The sequence below is a fragment of the Ictidomys tridecemlineatus genome, chromosome 12 (genome assembly GCF_052094955.1).
Source record: "Ictidomys tridecemlineatus isolate mIctTri1 chromosome 12, mIctTri1.hap1, whole genome shotgun sequence".
NCBI classification, from domain to species: Eukaryota; Metazoa; Chordata; class Mammalia; order Rodentia; family Sciuridae; genus Ictidomys; species Ictidomys tridecemlineatus.
In genome coordinates this window covers 13,805,279-13,817,478 of record NC_135488.1, presented here as the reverse complement: position 1 = coordinate 13,817,478, position 12,200 = coordinate 13,805,279, and the positions used below count along the sequence as shown (strand labels likewise).

General features: G+C 45.5%; 1 protein-coding gene across 2 annotated transcripts in view; it reads left to right on the top strand.

The window, feature by feature from the left end:
• The window catches only part of LOC144369054 (acyl-coenzyme A oxidase-like protein), a 250,112-nt gene that overhangs the window by 156,406 nt on the left and 81,506 nt on the right, over positions 1 to 12,200 (top strand). For both annotated transcript variants that reach the window (XM_078028126.1, XM_078028127.1), the window contains exon 11: positions 5,733 to 5,849. In XM_078028126.1, the coding sequence (XP_077884252.1) occupies positions 5,733 to 5,849 (117 nt within the window). The remainder of the gene's footprint in view (positions 1 to 5,732; positions 5,850 to 12,200) is intronic.

Below are 12,200 nucleotides of genomic sequence, written 5' to 3'. Positions count from 1 at the left end.
ATCATCTCTTCTAGTATTTGCTGGCTTTATTATTGGTAGACTGTTAGGGTTGGGAGAAAAAGTACTCAAAAGGAGTGAATGTTATTTGCTGGCATTTTGAGAACTCTCTTCTTTGGAGTCAGTTTGCATGTTTAGTCACTTCAAGACCACCATGAGAGCAGGGTTTATCTATATCCCCCTTACTCGCACACATGCACAGCTTTCACCTCCTCTACAGACAGACCCAGAGTTGCCCCCTGGAAGAGTGACAGCTACAGACTGGTGGGGACAGCCTGCCGAACCTGATGTCTTAGGGCAGGTTGGCTCAGAGCCCAACGGGCACATCCCGAAACACTGTGCCGTAAATGCACAAACATAAAAGCATGACTTTTGTGCACACTATCTCTTTCACAATCCCAAGGTTGACCCCAAGGTAGGATGGATTGGGGTAACAAGTGATGGGGCTGAGAGTTGGGGTGTCTGGCTTGTACACATTTTTAATAATAAGAAGCCAGGAATTTTTACACCCTGACTGGCCATTTGGATCCAATCTGCTGGGTCCAGTCAGTGGCATTAAAGTGTCCTGCTTTGTAAAATATTTTCCCTTTGAGTTTCTATGTCCAGGAGTGCCTGAGAGGAGGAGGAAAAACAGGAAAAGATGGGTTGTGGCCTCACTGAGAGGTTGAAGCCTCTCTGTGGAGGCCTGTGGGGAGGGGTTCAGGGCTCAGCCTGGGCCTTCAAGGTTCCCCTGAACTTAGTCTGCATCTGGGTCATTAGGAAGGGAAGGTGGCCGTAAAGAATGTGGCCTGGGCCCAGGAAGGAGCTCAGCTTTTGTCGGAAGGGCTCAGCACCTTGACAGTGAAGGGGGATCCCAGGATTACCTGAGACCAGCCTGAGCACCTCAAGACGTCTCAGGGCCAAGGGCAGAGGCCACATGCCTCTCCTTCCACGTGACGGGATGCCGTTCGCAGCAGCCTGATGCAATGATGCCGCAGAGCGGGAAACATGGGAAGCAATTATCTTTTTAGTAGGTCACTGGCTTCCTTTGGGAGAAGAGACCAGAGGGAAAGCTGGGAAGGCGGGCACTGCGGTCCCCCAGAGGCTGTGCCTGCAGTAGCTGTCTTGGTGATTAACAGCCGTGTCACTTTCCACGAATGTTGCTTTAAGCAGCCGCGTTCAAAATTGAGTGGGAATGAAATAAAACAACCCAAAATAAATGCTTCCTCTATTCCTTAGGAGTTGTTGGAACCCAGAAATAGCTCTTTAAATCTGTAATTTTAAATGGCACCGTGCACAGCACTCTCTAAGCTCCAGGTTTATTTTCGCAGAGATATCATTGTGTGTACAATGTCCTGTTTTTTGTTTTTAAAGACCATGAAAAAAAATGAGCTAAGTGACTCTGGGCTCTTTCAGGAGTGGGTGCAGGGAATGTGTTGGGTACTGAAGTAAAAATTATGTTTACAGAGAAAAATATAGCCTTTACATGTATTTTTAAAGAAAAAATAGTAACCCAGTGGAGGAAAAGACCAGGAAGAATATTGTGTCCGTCTAGATCATAAACTGGAACAATAAAAACCTCTGGCAGGCAGTAATTGCTGGCCAGCTGCAGGGGTACAGCTGTGCCCAGGGCAGCATGCCAGGTGCTGGCAACCAGAGGATGGGCCTGGCTGGCATGGCACCCAGCTCAGCCAACGGGTCCTGAGAGCATCCATGAGAGGTGGCCGCAGAGTGGCAGGGCAGGTTCCTTCACAGGCCAGGCCCTCTGAGTCTTGAAGTCCTCTCTCTCTGCCGCTTCTGCTGCAGCCAGGCTGCCAGCTTGGAGACTGACAGTGGCAGTCACAGGGCTGAACCTCTGGCTGCATCTCCAGGTGGGAAAAGGGTCATCAGCCTTTAGTGTCCCATTTCCCCCTGGAGAAGCCAGACAGAGAGGCATAGAAACTACTCAGTGCTTTGGGGACTGGCAGCATCTTAGGCCGGAGGGAGGGAGGAGTGAGTGAGTGAGTTAGGTGCTGCTTTCTTCTGCCCATCACTTCTTTCTTTCTGGTCCCTGGCAAGAAAGCCAGCAGTGAGGTGGGCTGCTGGCATTAGGCGAGGCTCCTTTTCTGCCTTCGTCTATCCCTGCCCTATATGCACGCTGGTATTTACCCAGCACGTCAGATGTTATTTATTTATTTTTTCAAAACATCTAGTAACATTCCAGGGGGAGGATGGGTGGTGGGAGGAGGGGTGGGCGTGGACTGTGAGAAGGCAGGATAGTCAACCTGCCCTCTCCCTTCCCATCTTTCCTGAGTGCTTACCCCCTTGCCTGAAGGTGAGCAGGCCTGGCATCGGTGAGCTGTATGTTTTAAAATGTGAGTTTGCTATTGTTGAGACACGGTGAGGTCACCAGCTCAGAAAAGGAGCGCTGCGGGGAAGACAGCTCTCTGCTCACACTTCAAGAGGAGGGGGTGCACCATGCCTCGCAGGGCCTCCTGGGGAGCTGAAGGACTCAGGGAAGACAGGCCTGGGCCTTTACGGTGGTTCCTGCAGGGAGCAGTGGGCCAGGTGGGCCGAGCAGGGGAGGACTGCCCACTTTGGATCATGTTAGTGGGTTCTGAGGCCTAGGCTGCCTGCAGTTGCCTGGCACCTTGCCCTGGGTGATGAGGGCAGGGCCATAGTAGCTTCATGTGGGAACCTTATAGAGGAGGTGGTTAGGTGTGGGCTCTGGGTTCCTGAGCTTGCCTTTGAGAGATGTGCCCATAGAGCATCATTTGCTGCCTTTGGATTAGCTAGCTGTGACCCTTCCCTGGGAACTCCACAGAGGTGTAGTGCAGCTCCTCCCTGTCAGCACTATACAAGTCACGCAAGGCCTGCCTCGTGGCCCCTCTGTGGGGGAAGTCTCTTTCTGCTCTGTCACCCCAGTGGAAGTGCAGGGGTTAAAGAGAAATGGGAACATGACAAGGTCCACCTGCGAGGTCCAGGGCAGGTCCAGGTCCTGCGACGACCAGACAAGGCTCGTTGTTAGAGAAGTACCCGTTTATTGAGGAACAGCTTTGCACATTTATAGAGCTGGGGGCAGTTCAACAGAGCAGGGTATTGGCACGGGGCACTTTCCGATTGGTGGGTAAGGATCATGAGGGTCAGCAGGGTTCACCATTGGGCGGCACAGCAGGCAGGTGAGGCCTGGCATCTGAGGTCTTGAGGGGGACACTGTGCCGTGCTTCGTCTGCATTTCTTCATTCTCAAGGTTCATTCATTCCTCCTTTTTTCTGCTATTGAGTGCCTACTTCGTGCCATGCCAAGGCAGGTTTCACAGGCAAAAACTGAAAATTTGGTGGATGCAATTTAAAACTGTATGTTTGAAATGGCTTTTAAGCAAATCCAAACCTAAAAGGTGTGATGATTGATCACTTCCTTTGCTGTCTGCATGTGATTAGAGTGCCCTGAAATGATCTTTTGGCTGCACACAGGAAATACTGGTGATTGACAGAGGGTGGGAGATTAGGCCATGTTCAAGGCTCTTGCAGCACATGCCACCTTGTCTGAGTCTTCTCTGTATCCTGGGCTGTGAGCTCAGTGGCTAGTGCTTGACCACCTAGACCCTGATAGATGCTAGCCCCTAGTACACTGCTGGACATGATAGACGCCAGCCCCTAATATACTGCTGGACACAGAGCAGATACATAGATGTCCCCTGATAAAATTTTAGACACATCATTGATAAAGCCACTGTATAATCATAGCATTTAAAAGTAAAAGTTCAGACAGTGAGGAAAAATGTAATTTGTAAAATGACTGTATCAGACCATTCCAGCTTCCATAGCAAAACAATAGACATGTTTTTCTGGTTCTGGAGTTTGGAAGCCTGAGATCAGATCTGGTGTCTTGGTTATGTTTCTCTTTCTGGCTTCTAGATGGTGCCTTCTTGCTCTGTCCTCACATGACCTTCCCTCAGTGCATAAGTGAGAAAGAGAGAGCTCTCGTCCTCTTCATATAAGGCCACCGATCCTATTGGATTAGCACCACACCCCATGACTTCACTTAACCTTAATTACCTCCTAAAAATCCTATCTCCAAAGAGTCACTTGGGGGTTAGGGCTTCAACATATGAATTTTGTGGGGACCCAAATTAAGTCCACAGCAATAACCTAGTATTATGATGGCACCATTATTGGATCTGTGATTTTTGTCTCTTTTCTGGTCTCACCGTGATCCAGAACCAGCTGAGAGCTTTCCTTATGGCCTGTCCAGCCTCTCATTTGGAGCCATGCCCTGCCGTGGTTGGGCGTATGCAGGGACAGAGGGAAGGACATGGACCGGGGGCAGGGTGGGGTGGTATTCCTGGGACAGTCATCTGTGGGTGGTTAGATTGTGAAAAACAATCCGGTGCTCACAGTGTTTGCCAGTGGCTGCCCAGCGCATGCTTGCCATTTGTCCTCACCACCTCCCTCCCCGGGACATGGCCTCTTGTTACTTCTAGATGCCTTCCGTGTGAGAGACATTAGGGTGACTTTGTTTTGATTACAAATAAAGATGATATCAAAATATAAAATTATGTTTAAGAAAGCCTTTATGAAATAGAAAAGTTTTAGAAAAAAAATGGTCTTTCCCTTTTCTTTTTGAGTGATTGATAGATATCCCCGGTCTAAGGGTGTCTGCAGCACAGGTGTGCTCTGGGCATTTGACAGTGGGCACTGTGTATGTGTGTGTGCTCGTGTGTGTATATGTGCATGTATTGTATCAAATGTCATTCTTTAAGAAATCAACATCAGCAAGACGTGGTGGTGCATGCCTGTAATTCCAGCAGCTCAGGAGGCTGAGGCAGGAGGATCGCAAGTTCAAAGCCAGCCTCAGCAGTTTAGCCAGGCTCTAAACAACTCAGCGAGACCCTGTCTCTAAATAAAATATAAAAAAGGGTTGGGATGTGGTTCAGTGTTTGAGTACCCCTGAGTTCAATCCCTGGTACACACACACACACACACACACACACACACACACACACACACACTCAACATTAAACTCTGAACTGCTTGAAGTCGGAATGCTGCCAGACTCAGGACCATAGAGCACTGGCCTGCAAAGGGAGACTGTGCAGCAGGCCTTGGCTCTTCTCCCGAAGTCTGCAACCTCGGGCTTCTGCAAGGCTTGTCCCTGGCCATTGCCTGTGGGGACCATCCCAAGCCATCTTGTATGCTCCTCTGAGGAGAGCTTTGGTCCCCTGGACACAGCTGCCTCAGAGTGCAATGCAGCCTCTGTCCTCAAGGCACAATGGACTCGCGGCGGATGTGGAGGGGCCTTGCACATAGACTTGCAGGGGGGTGCTGAGGCACTGGGAATAATGACCCACTGTGAAACTGACGGGAGCATGGGGTTAACGTCACCCTCTGTTGAGGATGCCCTTTTGAAATATGCTCTGGGGTATGCCTCCTAGCCCATTAATGATACCACAAACATGGGAAAGCTGGATAATTAATGATCACAGGGCACGTGGAACTGCAAAATGTCATGTAAATGCTAAGGATAAAAATTACTGTGTATTAGATACATTCCTTTAAAATATTCCATGGTGGGAAGATTAATTTTCAAAGAGTCCAAGAGTTCCACCAGGCTTCCTTCAGAGTCTTGGGTGTCTTATTATTTGAACCCCTTTGAAGGAGACCCGGGTTTCTGTATTACGCACTGCTGGAAAACAAAGGGTGGGGAAGCAGATTTAGCTCGGGACATGAATTTGCCCACCACATTTTGGTAAAAATTTGTCATTGATTTTTCTCTAGCCGGAGGCAGTTTGGGCCCAAAGCCAAGGAAGAGGTGAGGATCATCGAGCACCAAACACAGATGCTCCGGCTGATGCCTCACCTGGCCACAGTGCTGGCCCTGACCTTTACCAGCAGGTGAGATGGCCCTGGGGTCATTTCTGTCCAGGCCAATGGGAGGCCCTGGTATTAATAAGCACTAAAAGGAGAAGCAGACACTGGGGTCATTTCCTAACCACAAGCTGGAAGGAGCCTGTGGTACAAATCTGATGCCCAGGGTAAAGGTGGGGAAATAGTGGGGCACAGTGGCACTGCCTGTAATTCGAGCAGCTCAGGAGGATGAGGCAGGAGGATCACAAGTTCAAAGTAGCCTCATACACTTAGTGAGGCCCTAAGCAATTTGGTGAGACCTTGTTTCAAAATAAAAAATAAAAACCAAAATGGGCTGGAGATATGGCTCAGTGGTTAAGCACCCCTGGATTCAATCCCCAGTAACAAAAAATAACAATTAAATAGATAAATAAAATAAAAATTAAAAGGGAAAAACAATTGTCAGTTATCTATTAGACAAATGGAATCCAAGTGAATTTGAGAAAACCCGAATCCAATGCTTCTTGCCAGTTTCTAAACATAACAGTCTTGAACAGTTAAAATAGCTCTATGTTCTGATAAAAGTTCTAAATCAACAGTCAAGTTTTCTAAAGTAGGTCAAGGTGTGTGTGTTGGGGTGGGGTGGAGAGGCAGGGTACCGAGAACAAGGGCAGCGATCGATGGTGCCTTCAGAGTGCAGGGCAATTCACATTTCACCCCAGGCTCTCCCCAGGAGCTTCTCAGCAGCTCCTCCTCAGAGCTGGGATGCTGTGGGGTGTCTGTGTGAGTATTGTCACTCCTGCACTGAAGGAAATTCGGGCTCTGCCTACGATCACAGGGCCCAGGAGTAGGTGGACTGGGAACAGGTCTCCAAACCTGGGTCCTTCCTCCTGTGTTCCTCTTCTCTACATTTGCAATGCCGCACTAGTCATACTGTGGATCACTTAGAGTTGGCATGTGTTTGAAATTTACACACTGAGGAGTGACAGGTCCTGGGGTCTGTAAGGTGGTGAAGGGAGGGATTTGCCATATCAGCATGCTGCTGACTGGAGAGGTGGGGATGGGGGGGGCTGCCCTCTGTTCCTGTTACACAAGGCTGGAGCAGATGCCAGCCCTGCAGGGTGTCCCAACAGCGAATCCTACAGACCCAGCTTCAGGCAGCAACAGGAAGGTGGAGCCACGCTACCTGGAAAAAATTTAAATTACTTGCATCCAACATCTGTCATTTAAAATATTTGGAGAGTTTTTGAAATTTGCATATAGTAAAATGCATGGTTTTTAGTGTATAGTTCAGTAAGTTTTGATAAAAATACATATTCATGTAGCAAACATTTCAATGTCACAAATAACAACCTTTGTTGCAAATATGCCACAATGGAACCCATTATTCTATATAATAAAAATGCATTTGGGCTGGGGATGTGGCTCAAGCGGTAGCTCGATCACCTGGCATGCGTTCGGCCCAGGTTCGATCCTCAGCACCACATACCAAAAAAAAAATGTTGTGTCCACTGAAAAACTAAAAAATAAATATTAAAATTCTCTCTCTCTCTTTAAAAAATGCATTAATAAAAAGAAATTATGATACACACAGTGGAATATTACCGAGCCATAAAGAATGAAATCAGCCAGGCATGGTGGTGCATGCCTATAATTCCAGCATCTTGGGAGACTGAGGCAGGAGGATCGAGAGTTCAAAGCCAGCCTTAGCAATGTAGAAAGGCCCTAAGCAACATAGTGAGGCCCTGTCTCTAAAAAAATATAAAAAGGTCTGGGAATGTGGCTCAGTGGTTGAGCACCCCTGTGTGCAATTCCCAGTACCAAAAGAAGGAAGAGGAGGAAGTGGAAGGGGGCGGGGGAAGAGGGGAAAAAGAGAAGGGGGAGGGGGAGAGGGGAGGGGGAGGGGAAGGAGGAGGAGGGGGAGGGGGAGGAGGAGATGATGATCATCCTGTCACTTGCAGGCAAAGGGATGGAACTGGAGGATATCATATTAAGCTAAATAAGCCAGACACAGAAAGACAAATATCACGTGTTCTCTCTCATATGGGAACCTAAAAAAAAGGATGTCAAAGTAGGATCGTGAATATGAGGGACTGGGAAGGGTTCCGGGGGAGGTGGGAGGAGGATGGAAGAAGGGTCAGATGGATACCGACAGTGCAGGCTGCATGCACGCAAATATCACAGTGAATCCCATTAATGTGCAAAATTAATATGCATTAATAAAAATAGATATAAGTAGAAAAGCATCAACATTTCCCTGGGAAAGTTCCTCAGGCCCCTCATAGCCAGCTTTCACCTCAACACCAGCAGAAACAGCCAGCTTGCTTGCTTGCTTGCTTTCTTTCTTTCTTTTTTTTGGTGGTGGTGGGGTACTGGGGATTGAACTCAGGGGCAATCGGCCATTGAGCCACATCCTGGCCCTATTTTGTATTTTATTTAGAGACAGAGTCTCACTGTGTTGCTTAGCACCTTGCTTTTGCCAAGGCAAGACAAACAGCTTTCAGATTGCTCTCCCCCTAGCTTGGTTGGCCTCCTCTAGCACAGCAGGTAAGTGGAATCATAGACCATATGCGTTTCCTTCAACGTATCGTTTTGGTGTCCCTCAATGTTCTTGATGGTTGGCTAATTTTTATTACTGAATAGGAACATTAAATGGACAAACTCCAACTGGCTTATCTATTCTCCCCCTGATGGACCTGGGAGTGGCTTCCAGGATTTTTATCCAGGATGAATAAGACACAGTGAATACTCTTGCACAATACTCTTTCATTTTTCTAAGGGTAAATACCTAGAGAGGACTTTCTGGGCAAATGGATAAGTATACGTCCAACATTCTAAGAAATTGCTAGTTTTTCAGAAAGGTAGTACACATTTTTGGTCCCTTTACCCATTTCTAAATTGGGTTGTTTGTTTTCTTGTTGATGAACATGTAAGTTTTTCATATATCCAGCATAGAGTTTCCAGTACAAATTTTCTAATAAATTTATTCAAATTGTTGCTTTTTAAAATTTAATTTCCAATTGTTTGTGGACAGTGTATTAAAAAACAAAACTATTTTATATATTGACCTTATATCCTATATTCTAACTAAATTCACTTGTTAGATTTAGCAGTTTCTTTGTGAACTCTAGGATTTTCTATATACACAATACATATGTAGGAATAAAGAGTTTCCTTCTTCCTGCCACTACTGATGCCTGTGAGTTTCTCCTTGCCTTAGTGGCCTGGCTAGCCCCCTGCACAGCACTGGAGAGCCATGGTGAGGGCAGACGAGCCTCCCCTGGGATTGATTCCGGGCTGCAGGCAGTATTTCTCCATCCGTAGTGAGGGCTCACTGCAGGAGGTTTTTAGATGTCCTTTAGTAGATGGAGCAATCCCCCTTCTAGTTGGATGAACATTTCGATCATGAATCTTGACAGCAGAATTTGTAAAAACCAAATGAAACAAATAAAAAAAAAACCCAACCTGACTTGCCTTGACATTGGGTTCTGTGGGTCTTCCGACTTTGCTCTTTTGCAGAACTGTTTTGCCTATTACAGTGCTTTTTGCCTTCACTTCTTGAGTGGTTTATTTATTTCACCTAACTGTTGAATCTATGGCCAGAGTGCTGGGTGGCATTTTCCCGATCATCTTTTTACCATCTGTGGGGTCAGTAGTGACTTTCCCTCTTTCAGTCCTGATACTTTGTGTCCCTCCCTCATCAGTTTGGATAGAGGTTTATTGATTTTGTTGATTTTTCAGTATTGAAGTGATTGTAGTTGGTCTGGTTTAAATTTAATTGATACCTACTCCACTCTTTATGAAGTCCCTTCTGCTTGCTGTAACTTTGCTCCCCCCGCCCCGCCCCCTGCCCTGTGAAAGTTTACATTACTGTGTTGAGACCTTTCTTCTTGCCTAATATAATCATTTAAGACTAAAACTTCCCTCTAAGCATTGCAGCTGCAGCCTGTTTTGATACGTTGTGTTTTCATTTAGTTAAAAATAGTTAAAAATTTTCCTTGAAACCTCCCCTTTGACCCATGGATTATTTAGAAGTGCTTTCATAGTCCAAGAACATCCTTGGTATGAGTTCTTTTCTTTGAAATTTATGGCGCTGTGTATATTTGTGGTGTGTGTGTGTGTGTGTGTGTGTGTGTGTGTGTGTGTGTGTAAAGTGTTCCACGTACACTTGAGAACAATGTGTGTTCTGTGGTCAAGAGAAGCATCTCGTCGAGTCTGCCAGTTCCAGCTGGTGAACTGGGCTCTGTAGATTGAACGTCCTTTCCGATTTTCTGCCCACTTGTTCTCGGTGAGCGAGAAGGCAGCTGACTTTGCCAACCAGGGTAAACTTGCCTGTTTCTCCTTTCAGTTTTACCAGTTTTAACTCCAATTATTTTGGAGGTTGTTTTAAAAAAAGAAGTTCTAGGTGCATGCACATGTAGGATTGTCATTCCTTCTTGGAATATTGACTGTTTGTCCTGATGTGATTTCTTTCTTCAGCCCCCAAAACATTCCTTGTCCTGAGGTCCGTTTTTGCATACAGCGTAGCCACCCAGGGCTCTGGTTTAATGTGTTCAGGGCACTTTTTTCTTTACACTGTAGTTTAGCCGACCCTGTTTTTAAAGCAGTTTTCTTGTTAACAGCAGATAATTGGGTCTTGCTTTTTTATCCAATTTGTCAATCTCCAGCTTTTGACTGGTGTGTTTAGACCAATTGTACCCAAAGTGATTACTGATATGTTTGGATTCAAGTCTGTCCTACTATAATTGATCCTTATTTTTTCCATCTGTGTTTTTTATTTTTATTTTCTGCCTGCTCTTGGGTGAACAGAACGTTGTTTATTATTCCATTGTGTCATTTTTATTGACATATTATTTATACTTTTTAAAAAGCATATTTTAATTGTTGGCCCAGGATTTACAATATACATCTTTAATGAATCAGAGGCCATCTTCAAAAAATAGACAAATTCTCCTGTTGAGTAGGGCCCTTAAACAATGTATTCCCAAATCTCCTCCCGTCCTTCGTGCCATTGTTACCCCAGAACACATTGTTCCCCTTGGATACCCTACAAACTCTCAGTATGCTGCTCTTCTTTTTCTTTTCGATAATGGTGTCTTAAAGCAATTAAAACTAAGGGAAATTTTATTTTATTTTATTTCTTTCTTATTCCACTTCCAACACTGTTACTTCCTTTGCATAGACAAAGGTTCTAACTGATATCTGGTTTGCCTTTTGACATTTCTGTTAGCTTCTAACACGGAAAGGTCAACTGCCGTGAATCCCTCCACTTACATTTTTTGAGACGTCTGTTTCTCCCTTCCCTCCATCCCTCCATCCCTCCATTCTTTGCTCTCCTCTTCCTCTTTCTTTCTGTCATTGAAGGACACGGCCAATGACACAGAATTCTGGGCTGACTCTCTTTCCTTGAGCACTTTAAAGCCTCCACTCTTCTCCTCCTTGATTCCTTGGTCCCTATGAGAACAGCCCTCTTTCTTCCAGCTGCTTCCTTGGATGTGAATTTTTTTTCCCACTCAAGCTGCTTTTAAGATTTTTCTTTCTTTCTTTCTTTCTTTCTTTCTTTTTTTAATTTTTAAAGCTTGCTTATGATGGTGTAGGTGTGGGTTTTTGTGTCTATAATGTTTAATGTTTGTAGAGCACTTGGAATTGAAGAGTTGAAATTTTCATAAAATTTAGACATTTTTTTCTCCATTATTTTATTAAGATTTTTCTCCCCATTTCTTTCTTTTCTTTCTTTTGGGGATGTGAGCATGCAAATGCTAAACTGACTCGCACTGCCCCACAGCTTACTGGAATTATGTTCTTGTTTTTCTGTCTCTCTTTTTAAAATCTCTCTCTATGCATTAATTTGGACAATGTTCATGTCTCCCTCCTTGGGTTCTCTGTTCCTTCCTTATGCAATGTCCAATCTACTAAAACGTGTTCGTCACCCTTTGGAATGCAGTTCTCCAAGCCTTCCTGAAGTCTTCGCTGTGTGACAACTCCATAGGAAAATGATTTTACTTCATGCATTTTTTAGTGATATTATCATTGGAGAAAAATACCTCTGGTATCCTTCTGTATCAGAAACCTGTGACATTTCTTCTGACCTCATCCACTCCACCTGAAGTTGTCATTAACTCTGAACAAGGCCTGCCTCCTCCTCTGTACCCCTTTGACCTCACCCTCCCAGCTCTGTTTCATCTGAGCCAGAGTTGACACATAGGTGTTTGTGAGGTTTTTTGTTTTGTTGTTTTGGTTTTTCATTTTAGCAGTTCTCATGGATCTTATTCAATGCATATTGAATCCATCTGATGTGCTTTCCACAAAATAAAGACTCTTGTCACTCTCTCCCATTGGTTCTCATTCATCTGGGGTGGCCTCAGGAGTTGGGAGTGGGCATGTTTAAGTCCCGCTGCT